This window comes from Balaenoptera acutorostrata, chromosome 20 (genome assembly GCF_949987535.1).
Source record: "Balaenoptera acutorostrata chromosome 20, mBalAcu1.1, whole genome shotgun sequence".
In the NCBI taxonomy this organism is placed as follows: domain Eukaryota; kingdom Metazoa; phylum Chordata; class Mammalia; order Artiodactyla; family Balaenopteridae; genus Balaenoptera; species Balaenoptera acutorostrata.
Genome location: NC_080083.1, coordinates 14,492,930 through 14,511,760, shown reverse-complemented (window position 1 = coordinate 14,511,760; position 18,831 = coordinate 14,492,930). Strand labels below are relative to the sequence as shown.

The 18,831-nt window shown below is 44.7% G+C and overlaps 1 protein-coding gene across 1 annotated transcript in view; it reads left to right on the top strand.

The window, feature by feature from the left end:
- The window catches only part of VPS53 (VPS53 subunit of GARP complex), a 126,638-nt gene that overhangs the window by 49,812 nt on the left and 57,995 nt on the right, over positions 1-18,831 (top strand). Inside the window, exons 11-12 of the mRNA XM_057536008.1 lie at positions 3,605-3,746; positions 13,675-13,776. Coding sequence (XP_057391991.1) covers positions 3,605-3,746; positions 13,675-13,776 — 244 coding nt within the window. The remainder of the gene's footprint in view (positions 1-3,604; positions 3,747-13,674; positions 13,777-18,831) is intronic.

Here is an 18,831-nt window from a genome sequence, read left to right as displayed (position 1 = left end):
TGTTTGAAAGTCATCATTTTAATGAGAATGTCTTCACCTGTGCTGGACTCCACTCAGAAGACTCCTTTCCTCTTGAGAGTCGGATTTTGTATACCCAAAACCAAGTCCCAAACTCCAGCTGTAGCTATATCCCGCCTTCTCCAACTCTAGAGCTCCAACCCTAGAGGAGAGAGCATTATGTGAAGGCAAGGTAAACACTTGATAAGGAGACATGGCAAAGGTTACATGAGAAGCCCTGGGCCAGTAGATTGTAGCCAGAGCACTTGTTTGTGTGTTTGTTTTGCCTTAAGAGCAAAATATACCCAACACAGCAGCTAAGTCTGCTCTTATCTTTGCTCTAGGACTTTCCTATAGCCTCGCCCTTGCCTTGAACAGCCTGCCTTCTTAATCAACTAAAAGCTCATCAACCAGATTTCCCTGTAGTGGTTCATTGCCCCACGTTTTCCCACGTGTCTGTATCACCTATATCAATGTGCAGTGAGAATACATCCATCATTGTTCTGCTTTTCTTTTTAAAAAAATAAATTTATTTATTTAGTTATTTATTTATCTATTTATTTATGGCTGCATCGGGTCTTCATTGCTGCACGCGGGCTTTCTTTGGTTGGGTCGAGCGGGGGCTACTGTTCATTGTGGTGCATAGGCTTCTCATTGCGGTGTCTTCTCTTGTTGCGGAGCACGGGCTCTAGGCACGTGGGCTTCAGTAGTTGTGGCATGCAGGCTCTAGAGCGCAGGCTCAGTAGTTGTGGCACATGGGCTTAGTTGCTGTGTGGCATGTGGGATCTTCCCGGACCAGGGCTCGAACCCTGTGTCCCCTGCATTGACAGGTGGATTCTTAACCACTGTGCCACCAGGGAAGCCCTGTTCTGCTTTTCTACTTGCTGGGTAGATGGTTCCAGAGGGACAGGGGCAATATCTACTTCAGTGACATAGTAGACACTCAGGAAATAGTTGTGGAGAACATTTCCCACCCCTACTACAGTGTTTATAGTCTTTGGATAGTTAATATTATTGGCATCTGAGTGTTCTAAGCATTTTAAAGACCTTCTCTCATTCATCCTGTCTTCACTTTCCATGAGTGTAGCCCAGGACCAGATAGTCTCTCTTTTTTTTTTTTTCTTAATTTGTTTGTTTGTTTGTTTGTTTATTTATTTTTGGCTGTGTGGGGTCATCGTTGCTGCCCACGGGCTTCCTCTAGTTGTGGCGAGCAAGGGCTGCTCTTTGTTGCAGTGCACGGCCTTCTCATTGCCATGGCTTCTCTTGTTGTGGAGCACGGGCTTTAGGCACACGGGCTTCAGTAGCTGTGGCACACGGGCTCATTGGTTGTGGCTCGTGCGCTCTAGAGCTTAGGCTCAGTAGTTGTGGCACACGGGCTTAGTTGCTCCGTGGCATGTGGGATCTTCCCAGACCAGAGCTCGAACCCGTGTCCCCTGCATTGGCAGGTGGATTCTTAACCACTGCGCCACCAGGGAAGTCCCAGATAGTCTCTTTATATCAAAGAATTAAAGCCCAAGAAGTATAGATCAACGTATCCATTGACAAAGCTAAAGCTAGAGTCAGAAGTTTTTATCTTTCCTTGCAGCTTTACCACAACAGGGGTGGGAACGGGCTTTTATTGGTTATGTAGTCCCTTCTAATAGTGCATAATTATATTAACTCCAAGTTACTTAATTTATTTTTTTATTTTTTATTTTTTATAAATTTATTTATTTATTTATGTATTTTATTTTTGGCCGTGTTGGGTCTTCATTGCTGCGTGTGGGCTTTCTCTAGTTGCGGCGAGCAGGGGCTACTCTTTGTTGCGGTGCATGGGCTTCTCATTGTGGTGGCTTCTCTTGTTGCGGAGCATGGGCTCTAGAGCGCAGGCTCAGTAGTTGTGGCGCACAGGTTTAGTTGCTCCACAGCATGTGGGATCTTCCTGGACCAGGACTCCAACCCGTGTCCCCTGCATTGGCAGGCAGATTCTTAACCACTGCGCCACCAGGGAAGCCCCAAGTTAATTTATTTATTAATTTATTTTTTAAAAAATATTTATTTATTTATTTATTTAGGGTGCGTCGAGTCTTAGTTGCTGCATGTGGGATCTTTAGTTGTGGCATGCGGACTTCATAGTTGTGACATGCATGCGGGATCTAGTTCCCTGACCAGGGATTGAACCTGGGCTCCCTGTGTTGGGAGCGCTGAGTCTTACCTACTGGACCATCAGGGAAGTCCCAACTCCAAGTTAATTTTTTAAAAAGTCCCATATCTAAGCATAACTGAACCACCTTAGAGTAATTCATGGTAGTCATCTCTCTTAAAATCATAGGTACAGTCAAGTTGTATGCTTTAAGGGTACATTGTGGGGCAGTGGGGATTTCTTAAGGGATATTGGCTGTTGATTTTGTTTTTTAATAGGCTTTATTTTTTTAGAGCAGATTTAGGTTCACAGCGAAATTGAGAGGAAGATACAGAGATTTCCCATATACCCCCTGCTGCCCCATCCCTCCAGATAGCCTCCCCCATTATCAACATCCCCGACCAGAGTGTACCCTGTGTTACAATCGCTGAACCTACACTGACACATCATTACCAAGCAGAGTCTGTAGTTTACATTAGGGTTCACCCTTGGTGCTGTACATTCTTTGTGGTGGTGGTTTTCAGAAACACATTTGCTACTGGATTTAGATAACCTTTTTGTACTGATTCAAGGTTGATTGTGGTTATGACTTTCTAAGTCCTGATAAGCAAAGAAAGAGTGAATTCCTTGAGAAATTGATAAGTAATTCGCTTTAGCCTCCAGTTCAGTGACTTGCAAAATTCATTTTCTGTGAAAAATGAAGTCCGCAGGAGACTGGGAGTACCCAAAAGCCAACACATCTGCTGCTATTGCGTCATCTAATGGCAGTGTTGCTGCCAAGCTTTCATTATTCGAATTTTGGCTAAAATCCTACAGATACATAATTCTCAAATAAATTCAGAGACTCTTTATTTGGTTTTTGTCATTTATTTATGAGGAAAGATGACCCATATCTCAGTACTTACTAAGAACTCTTGTGTTACTGCTCCCTTACCACTTAACATTCCGAGACGGGACACTTGAGTGTCACGTAAGCTTCACAGGCAGGAACCACCCAGACATGTACATGTCACTTTTCACATGGGGATTCCCGTCTCTCACGTTTCTTTCCAGGGCTCCTGCTGTTTGGTGGAAGAGGTGATTATTGAGCTCTCTGGAAGAGGGAGGGCCTTGTAATTCAGTACTTAATGACTTGTGAAATTATATAGAATATATGCATTTTTATAAAATACTGAGTAAATGCTTCATATATATTATTAACAAATTATTGAGAAGTTTAAAGATAAAAATTGTAGTACCCATGTAAACAAATTGATGTCCATAATCCTTGAGTTTTTTTTTTTGACTAGTAGATAATTTCATCTTAAAATTGTTATTTAGAACATGTATTTCTATTCCCTGAGCATTAAACTTAGTGATAGACCTCAGGTTTTGAAATGACCACATACTTTTTTTTTTTTATATAGTATAAGCTAAAGCCACTTACTTTGTCTTATCTTGGATGATCAGTTTGTTTGACAACATTCTTCTATCTTTAATTTGAAGGACAGAACTGGCCAAGATCATGCGTACCAGAGCTAAGGAAATTGAAGTGAAATTGCTTCTCTTTGCTATTCAGAGAACGACTAACTTTGAGGGGTTTCTTGCAAAACGCTTCTCCGGGTGTACCCTGACAGATGGAACTCTGGTAAGACGGTCCTAAGGGAGACTGGACCAGGAAGTCAGTGGCCTGGGTGGGTGGGCTTCACTTCATCTTTCGCACTGTGGTGGTTCCACCCATTGGCTCAAGTGCTTAATCCCCCATCCCAGGGCTTTTGCTGAATTTGTGCAAATAGTCACACAGAATACTCTGTATGGATTTATTGTTTGTCTCTTATGCAGTACTTCATGTTTCTAGAATGTCCTGTCATCATTTTGCCTAAGGATAGGCCCCATTTTAAAGACTAGTAATTCTCTGAGTCATAGAGGCCTCACTTATTCAGTCACAAATACCTTATTACATTATCAACTCTTGAGTTTTATCAACAATTAGGATATGTTTAGAGGAAATGTACCAAGAAAGAGGTGAACTGCAGCCTTAAAAGCAGAAAACGTTGGAGATTTCTACAATGTTCGTCATTGAAGAATGGTTAAATAAAATATGGTAAATTCATGCTGTGGAATAGGTATAGCAGTTTGAAAGTGGTAGAGTGGGGGATAGATCTAGATGTGCTGTCATAGAAAGAAGACCTCTCACATATATTAGGTGCAAAATGTAAGCTGCAGCCCAGTGTATATGGCATAATTCCATTTGTGTGAGAAGCATATTTATATATGTAAATAGGTAAGAAAAAGGTCTGGAAATGATAACAGTGTATGGATGTCTCTGGGGAAGGGAAATTAGAGTGAGACTAGGTAGAGAAGCAAAGGATTTTTTTTTTTCATTTTATTCTGGTAATTTGTTTGAATTTTTCTTATACAAGTGCATTTATATACTTTTTAAACTTTGCTTTTACATAGTCTAACAATGTTATTTTTCAATTTTTTTTAAATGAGGGAGATGGCCCAAACAGTGACTTCCAAACTTTCTCCCCCTCCTCCTCTCCCTCCTCCTCCTCCTCCTCATTCCATTTTTAATTGAAGTATAGTTGATTTACAGTGTTGTGTTAGCTTCAGGTGTACAGCAAAGTGATTCATTTATACATATATGTATTCTTTTTCAGATTCTTTTCCATTATAGCTTATTACAAGATATTGAATATAGTTTTCTGTGCTATACAGTAGGTCCTTGTTGTTTATTTTATATATAGTAGTGTGTATCTGTTAATCCCGTATTCCTAATTTATCCCTCTCCCTCTCTTTCGCCTTTAGTAACCATAAGTTTATTTTCAATGTCTGTGAGTCTAAACTCTTCCTTCTAACAAACTGTGATGTGGGATCCACACAGAATAAGAGCTCACAGTTTGGGAACCTCCACTGTGTATCTCACACTGCCAGGTGCATTTGCCTGCAGTCCATCACTTTGCTTCATCAACTGTAGGAAATACTCCTTTGAAACTTACTCGAGGTCACACAGCTAATAGGCACATATAGAAAACTCTGAGCTATTGTGCTTGAAGCAGGGGCAAGGCAGAGATTGGGCCTAGAGTGCCTTTCTGTCGCTCACCCGTCACCTCTACTACTTTCTCTGGCCCCCACCCTGCTGGTCATAAAATCCTGGGACCTCACTGGAATCCCCTCTTTGCCGCCTCCCAAGACCTGCCCCAGAGTAGGCACGTAAGGAGCTGGTCCCTCAGGGCAGTGGGCTGAAGCGTGGTGATGGCAGCGCTTAGTTTTAAGGGAAGACCATAAAACCCTGTCTACTCAGGGCCGCTCGTGACCTCACTAAAATAAAATGCAGGGAACCACAAAGCACTCTTTCCATACTTAACAAATAAAACTATATATATACAGATATGTGGACACTCCTCTGCTTGTTAACTCATGTTCAGAATGGATTTCTTCTTATTAACAAGGAAAAAAAAAAATAGTACATGAGACAAATGAAAGTGCCCTTAAAGAAAATACAAATCCCCAAAGGCAGCAGGTCACACAGATGCTATGGAAAGAAGCTTGTGTCTCTCCTGAGAAGTATTTGGTTGACTTCAGCGCCCTGACGTCCTCATGCTGGTGCTCCTCTCCTCCCTGCACGAGCTGTGCTTTTGGCCTGGTTTCCAGCAGAGACTCGTGTGGCTCCGGTTCAGCCCTCCAGGGATCTGCCTGGGGACCAGGCGGTTTGAGCGTTGAGCACAGGCCCCAGCTGGGTGTCCGCCTGCATCACACGGCTCCCCGCCGGGCAGGGTGGGTAGTGCACGAGGTTGGGCTCCGGGAGCCAGTAGTCCAGCTCACTGTTCAGGAAATGTGTCCCTTGAAGAGTGCTTGAATAACAGCAGTCCTAAACACCTGTTTTGAGCCATTCCTCCCTTCCTTTGGCTGGGCCCTTCTTCCTAGTGATTTTGGTTTTACATTTAGGGAGCTCTAATGTCGCAGGGGAACGAATGGCCGGCCCTGTGGTACCTGATGACCAGGAGACCTTGTAAACTCGGGGCTGTCCTGGGACACGTCAGGTCTCACCTGTGCTAGGAAATGCCCCAAAGGTCAAAAGAGCTGGAGTAATGTGGGCTGGGAAGGCCCCCTCTACACCAGGTGAGGCTACTGTGCAGGGTAACCACGTAGAGACCGTGAAAAACAGGCAGGAGCTGAATGTAAGTTTGCAAAGACAGCGCTTTTTCTGTGGAAAGCTGGTATAGGAATGTCAAAGCAGCAGTTGGTCAGCTGTTAACCGACTTCTGTCTGAGGGAGGAGAGGGCTGGAGGTGCCTGTTCTTTGGGGCAGCCCAGCCTCTCCGCTTTCACCCGCTGCCAGGGCCACGCTCCTGGGCTGCAGCCTTCCAGCTCCTGGTCACTAGGAACCCCTGAACCTTTCCCACCAATCCCTTCCTTTTTGGACTTCTGGTTTTGAAATGTTCTGGCATAATCGATTTACAGAGATCTCCTCCAGTTGCTCAGCTGTTGCTTGCCTCTCCTATAAAGTTTGCAGAGAGTTTCAGTTTACAGATCCTTGGCCAGGAAATCCTGCTGAGCCAGGAGCTTTTCATTCATCCCTCCAGTTGGTCAGCTGTCCTCTGCACAGACTTCTCCAAGTCACTCGACGTCTTTAAGTCGGCTCTTCCCCCAGACTGTTCTTTGTCACAGTTAGCGTGACCCGGTGACCATTCTGCATTTTCCAAGTCCTGACCATGGCTGCTCCATAGCCTGTGAGGATTTTCCCGTGAAGATTAGTTTCTAGAAAGGCAGCAGAGCTCCTCTGGCCTCTTCCACAAGGCAGGCCAGGTCTTGGAGAATTGGTTCACTGCAGCCCTGCTGTGGGGAGATGTGAACGCCGTGCTTCTCACTGTCGGTGATGTTCACTCTGACCCTGGTCCTGCCGACACCTTGCTGTGGGCAGTTGGGGCCACACCTTCGTCAGTAGCCTGTAAGCCTCAGCATCAGGGACCCCGATGGATTTAGTCATGACCACTGACCATGCTCCCAACAGACAGGGTTGGGAAGAGGTTGGCCTGGCCTGGGCCAGGAGGGCCACCTGGCCTGATGGCCACGCTAGCTGCTGGATCCCCCCCGAAGACTGGCTGTTCCTTGTCTCCTTACCTCCTCCCCGTCGTGCCTTGATCCCAGGATATACCTTTTGGAAAATCTTCTGTGGTCACCCTTTTGTTTCAGGGTATCAGAACTACAAAATGAACCAGAGTATATCATAATACCCTTTAACATATGCCAAATTTCATAGAAAGTTAGCAGATTCCTTGGAAGATTATAGAGCAGATAAGAAGTCAGCCAAGGAGCCAAGTTGACCAGAGACCCTCCCAGGCCTGTGCCCTTCCCCCTCTTCACTTTATCACTCAGGTCCTTTTAAGCCCCTTGGTGACTGATTGACAGTCAAACAATGAGGGTGAGCTTGAGATGGGACAGGCTCACCTGGAAAGCCCTTCCTAACTGATCCATGTGATGCATCATCTTTTGCTCTATTTTTGACAGATGCGATTTGACATCTGTTAGAAATCTAGATGAAAGAGCCTTAAGGACAGGGCTTGTTTTGTTTTTTACTATCCCAGCCCCAACAAGCTTATAACACCCTGTGCTGTAACTGTTACTGGAAGAAGGGAGCTGCCAAGCCTTCTAGCTAATTGCCTAAACTCCTGACCCTTTAGGAGGGATTTAAAATAGTCTGTAAATTAAGGGACTTCCCTGGCAGTCCAGTGGTTAGGGCTCTGCGCTTCCAGTGCAGGGAGCATGGGTTCGATCCCTGGTCGGGGAACTAAGATCCCACATGCTGTGTTGCATGGCCAAAAAAAAAAAAAAGAAAAGTCTGTAAGTTAAAATACCTTGAAATTAAAAGCAAATGTCTAGGTATGATTTAACTATGCCCACATGCATTATTAAGGACTCGACAATTAGATTTAAGGTTAAACATTATATTCAGCCTTTATGAAAGCACTGAAGTGAAAATCACCTTAAAATGGTGAATTTTATGTTAATTATATCACAATTTTAAAATACCAAGGGTTTTAGAAAATATTGTCTGAGCTTAGTTATAAATCATCTTCACGTTTCAGGTAATTTGTGTACCAAAAAGAGAGACGGGGGGAGAGTAATACATGCTTGTTAAAGCGCAAATAAATTTTAAAAGAACAATCTCTTCTTTCTCAATTACTCTAAATCCCTCTCCCCAGAGATGTGCACTGTTTAACAATTTGGGGTATAATTTGAGACTCTTCCAAGCATACACGTGCACGTGCACACACACACACACACACACACACACACCGGGTTTTTTTGTTTGTTTGTTTGTTTTACAAAAAACAGACAGTGTTGCCCATGTGTCTGAAGAGGACTTTATTTAGTGCTTCTCATGTGATCAGCATTTATCCACAAGTGTTTTTCAAGCTCCGTCTTGGTGCAGGGCCTTGGGAAAAGATGAAAAATTGAATCAGACAGTTGCTTATGTTCTATTAGGAGAAAGAAACCTATACATAACTGTCACAACATAAGATATGAACATGGTGGTACCAAGAACAAAAGAGGGGTTCCAGTGATGTTAAACCAGGTGCAAATAGTCCTGTACTTACCGTCCTATCAGCTGAAGCCTCCAAGCCATCTCTTTAAGAACAAATCAGGAACTGGGCCGGAGTAAAGTGTTTATGGAATGAGAAATGCAGAAATTGTGGAACTTTCACCTCATCATGAAAGCTCTCTCCTCCAGAGAAAGGAAGTACATTGATCTTAAATTTCAGAATTCCTTCTTTGATAATTTGAAGTGTCCAGCTAAGGCCTCAGAAAGGCATGTGTGCAGGCAGACCCAGATATGGATGTACTACTGACTAAAGCCTGACCATCTCTTCCCAACAGTAAATTAGACAGCTTTGCTGGCCTGTGGCCCTTGTGGTTCTGAAGGTGGGTGTGGGGAGTCCCATGTGGTTTAATTAGTAGGAATTAACTTGCCGAATGAAGAATTTTTCCTTCCTGTATGGACTTGAAATCAACTGTCATCATAGCAAAAAGAATGAATCCTTTTAAAATTGGAAAGTCGTTCATTTCTCGGCAAATTTTTGGTTTCACTTAGCAGCCCCAGAGCTCATGGAATATGTCATTTGAGTTCTTTCAAATCTAAACCTAACCTTGTAATTCTCTGTGGGCTCTGACAGCCGCAGAGCAGGAATGAGAAGCATGGTCTGGTTGGCTCTGCCCGAGGGGCCCTTGCACAGAAGGCTGAGTTGTGCCGGTGATGGCTGCCTGCAAAGACTTGGTCTTTTGTCACAGCAAATCAATCTGAGCAGTAACATGGCCCACTATATAGCAGGAGTCTATGTCCACCCTTCAGGGTTTTATGATATAACATTTGCCAATAGGATGGTGGTACAGGCGTTACTTTGAGGGCTTCATTGGAGACTAGGGGAGAAGGGCGAAGCCTTGTAATTTGATGGGTGCATTGCTTTCATTTCCTGGAGAGCTCCCAAAGAGACGATATAGTAGGGACAGGATCTCACTTGTGATTAAAAAGAATTCTTTTTGTGAGTCTTCAAAGTCCTGTGCTCCCCGCTCTTTCCCTCCGGAGAGTTGCTTCACTGAGAGAGGCACAGTCACGGTTCTGCCTTCGTGACTTGCCCACCCCAATTAAACACTAACGACAGCTCCCATGTGCTGAGCTTCCCCTATGAGCCGGCCGTCGTGTGAAGCTGCTCTATAGACATAGTCATGCTTTGCGTGCGTTATCTCATTAATTCTCATGACAGCTCCGTGCAGCGGGTGTTGATATCCCTTCACGTTGCAGCTAGAAGGACTGAAGCATGGAGAAGTTAAGCCACATACCCAAGTGGTAGAGCCTGGGCGCGAACCCAGCCCCGTCCCTCAGTCAGTGGTTGCACCAGCCACACAGTTGCTCGGGCCGGAAAGCGCACGACTCTCGATTCCTTTCTTTTCTTCCTCCTCACATCCACTCTCTCACCAAGTCCTCTTGACTCTCTCCTAAAGATGCCCCAGGTCTGGCCACTTTTTTCCATCTCCACAGCTCTAGCTTAGCCCACTCCCACATCAGCCCCGCCTGGCACACTGCAGCAACCTCTTCAGACTCTAAAACTGGATCCTAACGCTGCCCTGTTTAAAACCCCCAGTGACTGCCCAGTTGCCCTGAGAAGAAAACCTAACCTTTCCCACGGCCCACGACAGGCTGTGTGATTGGGTCCCGGCTGCCCCGCCCCCTCACCCCCTCCTCCTTTCATTCCAGCCTTTGCATGGGATCCCCCTGGTGAGAATGCTCTTCTCCAGATCTTTGCCCCACTGGCTCCTTCTCCTCATTCAAGTCTCTGCTCAAAAAGCCACTCCTCACAGGGGCCCTCTCGGGTCACCATATGAAGAAGCACTTCCCCGGCCTCACCCCCAGCCCAGCCCAGTTCCTACACTGTATTTTCATCGCAGTGCCTCCCTTCTTTATCTTGCTCAGTGCTGCATCTCCGGTGCCTAAGAGTGTGCCTGGAGCCGAGCAGATGCTCAGCACATGACTACGGAATGGAAGGTGTCACGTGCTGGTCCCTTTGCCCAGAAAGCCCCGGCCATCCCATGCCCCTCCCACACTGAACTGTGGAGCATCCTTCAGGTCTGGCTCAAACGTCGTTTCCTCAGGGAAGTTTTCCGTGACCCTCTGTTGCATCCTTTCGTAACCTTTGCTTTTCCTGCAAATAATCACATATGCTTGTGTGATTATTTGATTAGAGTCTGTCTCTCCCACCTGACTGTAAGCTCCCTGAGGGCAGAGGGTGACCCACCTCGCTCCCTGCTTTCCTCGTCGTGCCCAGCACATCCCCTTGTCGAGTGGGTGAATGGAGGAGTGAATCCCTTTTCTAGTATCAGCTTGGTCCCCGGTTGGAATGTGTGTGCCTGAAATGAACAAGAAGTTCCTGAGTGCCCCTGACTCCCTGGTAATCTCATCAGTATGTTACTAGAGAGAGACTGCGGGAGTAGGAAAGACACCTTTCCTTTTGGGAATCTCCTGACCCGGTGACACCAACAAGTAGCCCACATTATACGGCCTGAAACGTTGCTCTGCTTTTTCACTGTTGCCTTTTATGTTTCCTTCTTACGACTTACGTCTACCCATTGGATGCTCCACCGGTGAGCATGGCGCCCAGGAACACCCTCAGTCCACTTCACCAATGTCCCCTTTTTGTCATGATTTCCAGGAACACATTGTTTTTAAAATGAGGCCCAGCTGTATGTAATTGTGAGACGTTATCATCAACCCTGGTAGACCTAGCAATAGATGAGGAACGTTTGGTTCAAACATTCATATCCTGTTTCTGTGGCTGAATGATTTTGAGCAAAGCTTTTCCCTTCAGCTGCTGGCTTGCTCTTTACGCCTCCAGAGGACTGAAAGACTCAGAATCGTAGAGATTCAGCTCCTCAGTATGGTCCCCAAACCCACTGCTGAGCCAGTGGGATCAGGAATCCAGTGCTACTAACTAATTTAACTTGTTGTTGAAGCTTAGATTCCCTTTCTCACCCTCACCCTAAAACACCAGCAACCCTTACAGAGACAACTAAAACTTAGAAATATGGCTTTCAAAGAAACATTTCTAAAAATATCCTAATTTTGAAAATGAATGTAAATTGCTTTACATTTATAAGGATTTTTTTTCCATATCAGGCAAAGAAGCCAAAGTTCCGAGTGTATCCGTTTGAAATGTTTGCTGGGTTCTTAGACCATATTGTTTCTCCAGAGGATACCACAAAAATCATTGTCCTACCACTGATTACCTTGAGCTAATACATTAATCACAGGGCTTTCTTCATACACCAAGGCTCTGTCTAGCTACATAACAGCATCCAAGTGTTTTGGCCAAGAATTAAGTAGTTTACATGAGTGTAAGTGGAATTGTCTTAAAGCCTAAACCAGACACAGGTGTGGTTTTTGTTTTTAAGTTTTATTTTTTATTTTTCTGGGTTGGTTGTTTGGTTCTTTTTTTTTTTTTTTTTTCTTTTTTCTTTTTTGGTAATATCTTCAGCTGATGTCCTGGCACTTGACAAAGTCATTCACACACTGTGGTCCATCTGCCTTCCCTCTCGGCGTAGGGATTAGTTCAGGCTGCTCCACTGATGTATGCTCAAATGTCATAAGTACTTTTAGAAACTCCTCTCCACCCAGCTTCTTGTCTCCAGAGAGTCATTCCTTTCCCCTTCCCCGCTTCCCCAGCACCAGCCAATCCCTTTTATCCTGTTTGTCCACTTAGTTCCCTTTCTGCTAGAACGCCCAGCTCCCTGGCATAAATAACATCCTGAGGTAGAATTTGTAAAAAATTCCAAAGATCTGCCTCGATTCTGTTGTCACACTGGAATCATCATCGGTAATATGTATCATGTGCTTCTCCTAGGGTTTCACATGCTTTATCACATTTAATCACTCAAGTAGTCCTGTAACTCTATCCTCCTCATTCAGCAGATCAGGCCGCCGGGGCTCAGAGAAGCTAGACGGTTTGGCCAGCGCAGCAGCGTTGGAGCTAAAAACCCACATCTCCTGCCTCCAGCTTTCCCGCTAGCCCGAGGTCCCACTCGATGATATCTTTTGAAAGAATGGTCGCATTCAGGAGCTGGGGAGTAATTTTCTCAAGATTTTATTGTGGTTGTTGTAATGAGACTTATTTGGGAAGGGACTTCTCTCTATAATCTAGAACACAAAAGATTAGCTCTATAGTTTCTTTTTTTTAAATTTTTTAAAATTTTTGTCTGTGTTGGATCTTTGTTGCTGCACACGGGCTTTCTCTAGTTGCGGCGAGCAGGGGCTACTCTTTGTTGCGGTGCGTAGTCTTCTCATTGCGGTGGCTTCTCTTGTTGCGGAGCACGGGCTCTAGGCACGAGGGCTTCAGTAGTTGAGGCTCACGGGCTCTAGAGCGCAGGCTCAGTAGTTGTGGCACACGGGCTTAGTTGCTCCGCGGCATGTGGGATCTTCCCAGACCAGGGCTCGAACCCATGTCCCCTGCATTGGCAGGCAGATTCTTAACCACTGTACCACCAGGGAAGTCCTATAGTTTGTTCTTGAATTCAAACCCATCTGGCATTTTGACTCATTCATATTTATGAAGACCTATGACATGCCAGACACCAGAGATAGAAACGAGACAGATATGATTCCTGCTGTCACAGAAGCTAGTGGGGAGAAGACAAATAAATGAGCAGTTGTGGTATTTTAATAAATACCTGGGTAGGGGACATACTGGGGGGATGGGAGTGTGTGACTGGGACTTCTAACCCAGACTTGACAGGTGAGAAAGGCTTCCCAGAAGAGGGGACTTCTGACTTGAAGACTGAAGGATGACGGAGAATTTTAGGCAGCTTTGGATTGGGTTTGGGTGGGCAGTAAGGTTTCAGGAAGAGGAAAAAGCAGTGTGAAGGCCTGGAGGTGAGAATGTGGTCCAGGTTGTCTCAGTTTTTGCTCATTAGATCGGATTTCATGATGTAGCTGTTGGAGAGACTTGGAAAAAGCAGATCAGTGGGGAAAGCTACTGACTACGCTCAGAAAATACCTATCTGTTTCTCACATCTAATCAACAGAAAAAACTCGAGTCTCCACCCGCATCCACCAATCCCTTCCTGGAAGATGAGCCAGCAACAGAGATGGAGGAACTGGCGATGGAAAAAGGAGATGTAGAGCAAGTAAGTCTGGTTTGCGTTTCCCTGTGCAACCTATCTAATGTTTGTTTCTGAAAATGGGTCTGCTTGCTCTAAATATGATCCCTTGGCTGTTGACTACATTCAGAGATTGCAACCTTGGTGATCTTTGTAGAAGGCCTTGATCTGAAAGTGCATTTCGAAACCGGAATGAAAGAGCAGCCCTTCCTGCCCCACCCCTTGGCTCCCGAACGGCACACCGGCCTTAGCAACACGGCCAAGCTTAATTAATTAGCCCATGTGGTGGGGCAGCAGAACTCTGCCCTGCCTCCTTCATCATCTCCCAAGCTTGTCAGCTTAGCTTTCCATTGTCCCCTGCTCTGGTCTAGTGATGACATGAGCGGCTGAAAGGTCCCGGGTGAAGTTAGCAGCACCGTCAGCCGGGAGGGGTCTCCGCTCAGTGTAAGCCGAGCACCTTCGTCTGGAAGCCGTTGGGGAGGCCTGGAAACACCATGGTGACCAATGGCATATTTGGAGAGTTACTTTTCAGAGCACACCAGCACTTTCATTTCCTTCAGCTTTTTCTGTCCAACTCTAAATTTCCTCTCCCTTCATCCCACAGAATGGTGTTTTTGTTTCACTGCCATTTTATGATGAGAGAGCTTAGAGCAATAAATCAGGACTTTTCCTGTCTGGATTAGTGATCCTTCTTTTTAATTTTCTACACTTGGCTGCTAGAGGATTATTTTATGGTATTGTTTTTGCTCCAGACATCACCGAAAGGGAGGCCTACTGGGAAGAGCAGCTCTGGGAAACCCGTAGCCACGCACTTTGCAGTTAACCCTGCATTCCTAGCATGGGGAGGGTAGGTGTACAATCCTGGCAGGAGCCAAGAGAGCAGAATTTCCAGGAGCAGTTCTGAAGTGACGCCATCAAATGTGTCTGATCCATCGATTAAATAATTATAATAACATGGATGCCTCACATTTTCATGGTGCTTTATGGTTTAAAAGTCCTTTCCACGCTTTATTCCCTTTCATCCTCACAATGCCTGCCTTTCCTTTTATAGGATTTTATATGGGAGCTGCAGGTTAAGTGACTAGCCCAGGGTTACATAGTTTGAAAGTGGAGGAGCTGAGACCAGAAGCTAGGTCTAGAAGTCAGAGACTAGAATTCCTTTTCTGGCGTTCCTTCTATTACATCGGTGATGTCTCCCTGAAGAGTGGAGGACATAGGAATGCATCCCGTGAATAAAAGTGAATGGATAAAACTGAAGGGATACCTTGAGGCCGTATCCCAGAGATCTATGGGATTAGACATAATTGATTTAAAGCCATCATATCAGCTAGGCTGGGAGAAAACAAAAGATTCCTTCTAACTAAAGAAATGCATCTCTCACAGTTTGGGAGGAAGGACTGGGATGGGAAAGAAGACTCTGGGTGTGGAGCTCATCCTTCTCGTGTGTCCTCCACCCGCGCTCGGGCACCTGCACCCTCTGAGCTGGCCTTGTGTAGCTGGGACATTTTCAGGGCCCTCGTGTCTCCCCAGTGCAAGTGGCTGCCATTGTCATGTCCAGAATTGTGGAGCTGAACACTCAGATGCTGCCGTGAAAAGTTATCCCTTTCGCTAGTCATCTCTGGATATTATTAAACTGGATTATGATAGCCCCCATTAGCTACAAAATCAGTTTTGCCAGGTAACATATGATTTTTCTTTCTTGTGGAACTTTTTACTCATCTTTTAAGCTTGAGGTTACTATCTTAAAGACAAAGACCTGCTCGTTCTAAGGACACAGAACACAGGTACACGGGGTAAAGAAGAGTCACGTGATGGGGAAGATGCCAGACTCTGGTTTGCCATTAGCTGCCTGCATGACCTTAGGTAGGTTTTTACTCTCTCTAGACTTCCCTCGTTCCTCCGTGTATAGAGAGAGCCAGTGGTTTTCCAGCTGTATTCCTTGGTGCCCTGTCAGATGTCACTGTGGGGAGTTGGGATGAGGCCAGGGCCCTAAGTCCCTCCAAATACAGCAGTTCTGTTTTGAGTCACTTTTTTCATGGACTTCCAGATAAAATTGCTTTTGGATCAGGGGTTCCAGGTGTGTTCAAAAAGAAAGTACTGAAAACCCCGGGACTAAATGATCCACCTGCAGCTTCACGGGCTGTTACTTGTTAGTAATAAAACGTACACGCCAGTGACTAATGACTCCTCACCTGCCATCCCCGACCTCCCACCACCTCCCCAGCGCCTGTCCCACTTGTGGTTGATGATGTGGGAGCTCAGGAACCCCCTCCTCCCAGCCACTTACTGGCTTCTGGAGTTGGGTGCACAGGAAGATGAGGAGCCAGGTGGGGCGCTCGGGGCAAGCCCACAGGATGCTAGCAGTGAGCTCGGCCAGAGGTGGGGGGGGAGGCCCCAGTAGTTGTCCTGGGTTACCCAACCCATTGCATCACTGCAGTTGGCAGACGGGTGGGTGGCCCTCAAGGTGAGGGCCGCTCCCTGCTCACCGCTGCAATTAGGCTACGGAGAAGGGAGCGTGAACTTGAAAAGAGGTATTTAGTTTGAACAATCAGTTGCCAACATGTTCCTGATGATTAAAAAATGGCATCTGAACAGGGACTGAGGGTACTCAGGGTATAAAAGGAAGAGAGAAGAAATAAGGAATTTCTGGTTTTAAAATGTACCCTTCTGGTGATCCGAGCAGTTAGATTTAATCTGTTTACACTGGATAGTAATAAAAGGAAATGGGACCAGCTGCAGACCTCCTTACTGTGACAACAGTAACCTTTTATTATTCCATCAAACTCCAGGAGGAAATAGCTTAAACATCTGCAGCTTTTGGACAGAATTCACACACTCCAAAATCCAGCCTGAGTGCTACTGCTAAATGACTTAGTATATTCTTTAAGCTGAGAAGCAACCCTTTGGGGAGCTGGACGGTACAAAGGGAGACACCAGTATGAGCCGAAATTCCAGCCCATTTCATCTAAATATGAGCACAGCTATGAGGCAGCCAGAGGCAGGAGGCAGCCCTGTGGAAAAAAAGAAAAAAGGAAACTTCAGGCAATCCCTCCCATTGTTCCCCTCTTGCTTCCAACTCATGTTGAAAACACTGTATGAGAACAGAGAGCCATGGCGACAGGGCCGTCCTCACCGCCAGGAGCGCCGTTAGCGGGCGGAGCGGGCTCCCCTGTGGGGACGGGGGTCGGGCCACCTGCGCTGTCTGGCTGTGCGGCTCTCTGGGCCGCATCCAGAGGGTTCTGCGGGGCCTCATCCAGCACGGGGCCTCTGGGAGCCTGATCAGGACGAGTTTGTTGGAATATCATGTAGTCGTTTTCCTTAATCATTAGGATCTGTGTTTTATACTGAATGAGCTCTTCAGACTTATCCATACATTTTTATCCTATATCACTTCTGTGCGTACATAGAAAGGAAAATATAAGCAAAATAAATAGGTTAAGATATTCCCAAGACTTCTTCACATTCAGAGTCTAACTCTGCTGAACCACTTAAAATAAAAGAAAACTTTTTATTTTGAAATAATTATAGACTCATAAGAAGTTGCACAGAGAGGTCCTGGGTACCCATCTCTCAGCTTGCCCCAGGGCTGACGGCTAACATAACTATAGTGCGTTATCAAAACCAGGACGTTGACTCTAACCCCGTTTTCACTCAGGCGTGGATGTCTGTGTTTCCCCACACAGTCTGGTCCTCCAGGCCATCCGGAGTGTTGGTGATAGGCCGTTTCTCAAAATGCGCCACTACCGTACCTGGGATTATCTGCCATGTTTTTTATTGCTATTTTAAACTTTTTTTCTTTTTTAATAATGTCAAACTTAGGGAAAGTTTTAAGAATATTACACGGAACTCTCAACTGTCTTTCACTTGGGTTCACCAGTTGTTACTATTTTGCTACATTTACTTTACCATTTCCTCCCCCTCCCTCTCTCTCTCTCTCTCTCTTTCTCTCCCTCCCTCCCTCTCTCTCTTTCAGAACAAGTAAGTTTATAGGTATCACGCCCTTTGCCTCTGAGTATTTCAGTATGTATTTCCTTTTTAGGAAATATATTCACTTAAGAAAGAATTTTCACTTAAATTACTACACTTCAAAATCAGAAAACTTAACATTAATACAATACTATTATCTCATTTACAGACTTATTTAAATTTTATAATGTGATTCAAGAGTGATAAATTGAAACATTGTCAATAGTTGGAAAAGTACACATAAATTAGTAGGTAAATAAAGCCAAGTACAAAATACACATGTTGATTTAAAACATGACAACATTCTATATTATATAAACTCCCATTTATAATTTCCAGAAGCTATCCTACAGATGTGTGAATATTTTTGTCAAGGGAAGAAAATATAACTAAAGGGAATAATTATAATATTTATGAAGATTTTATTTTAATTAATGAAAAGATATCTGGCTATAGTGGCCATATTTTCCAGTTCTAAAATCAGGATATCTAATCCTACAGAAGTTATTCAGATTAAATCACATTTGTCTATTCATTTATCTGATCATCTTATTGAAAAGTATAGAATAATTTTTTTAAAAAGGTAACTGACTTGGAAAACGTAGAACAAATAGATAAGGACCATAACTTCACAACCATCATACTACATCATGGATCCCTCATTTTAAACTAATGGAAATGTGGAAAAACTCCTAAGGCATCTACGAAATGAAGTGGGACTTTGAATCCAGTCAGTTTAAACTCAATGAGAGTCTCTTACAGTCTCAGCCTAAGGCCTGACTTTGGCAGTGGCTTCTGGATGATAAGAGAAAATAACCCAGACTGTAGTTATTCTTAGGAAGGACCAGAGTTTCTTCAAATCCTGCAAAAAAAAAATTAAAGACATGGAACTCTTAGAAGGTGAAAAGGGAAGAGTTAAATATGAAATTAAATGGGATATAGCTACAGTTGACATTTAATTTTTGGTGATCATTACCAGTTTTTACAGATGCTTTTAACCATTACAACGTTTTATTTGTCTTTAATTACTAGAAGAAGGTAATCATTTCTGTCTGTCATTAGGGGGCTTAGCTTTTCCTCTTTTTATTAAAAGATACAAGCCATTCAGCAGGTGTG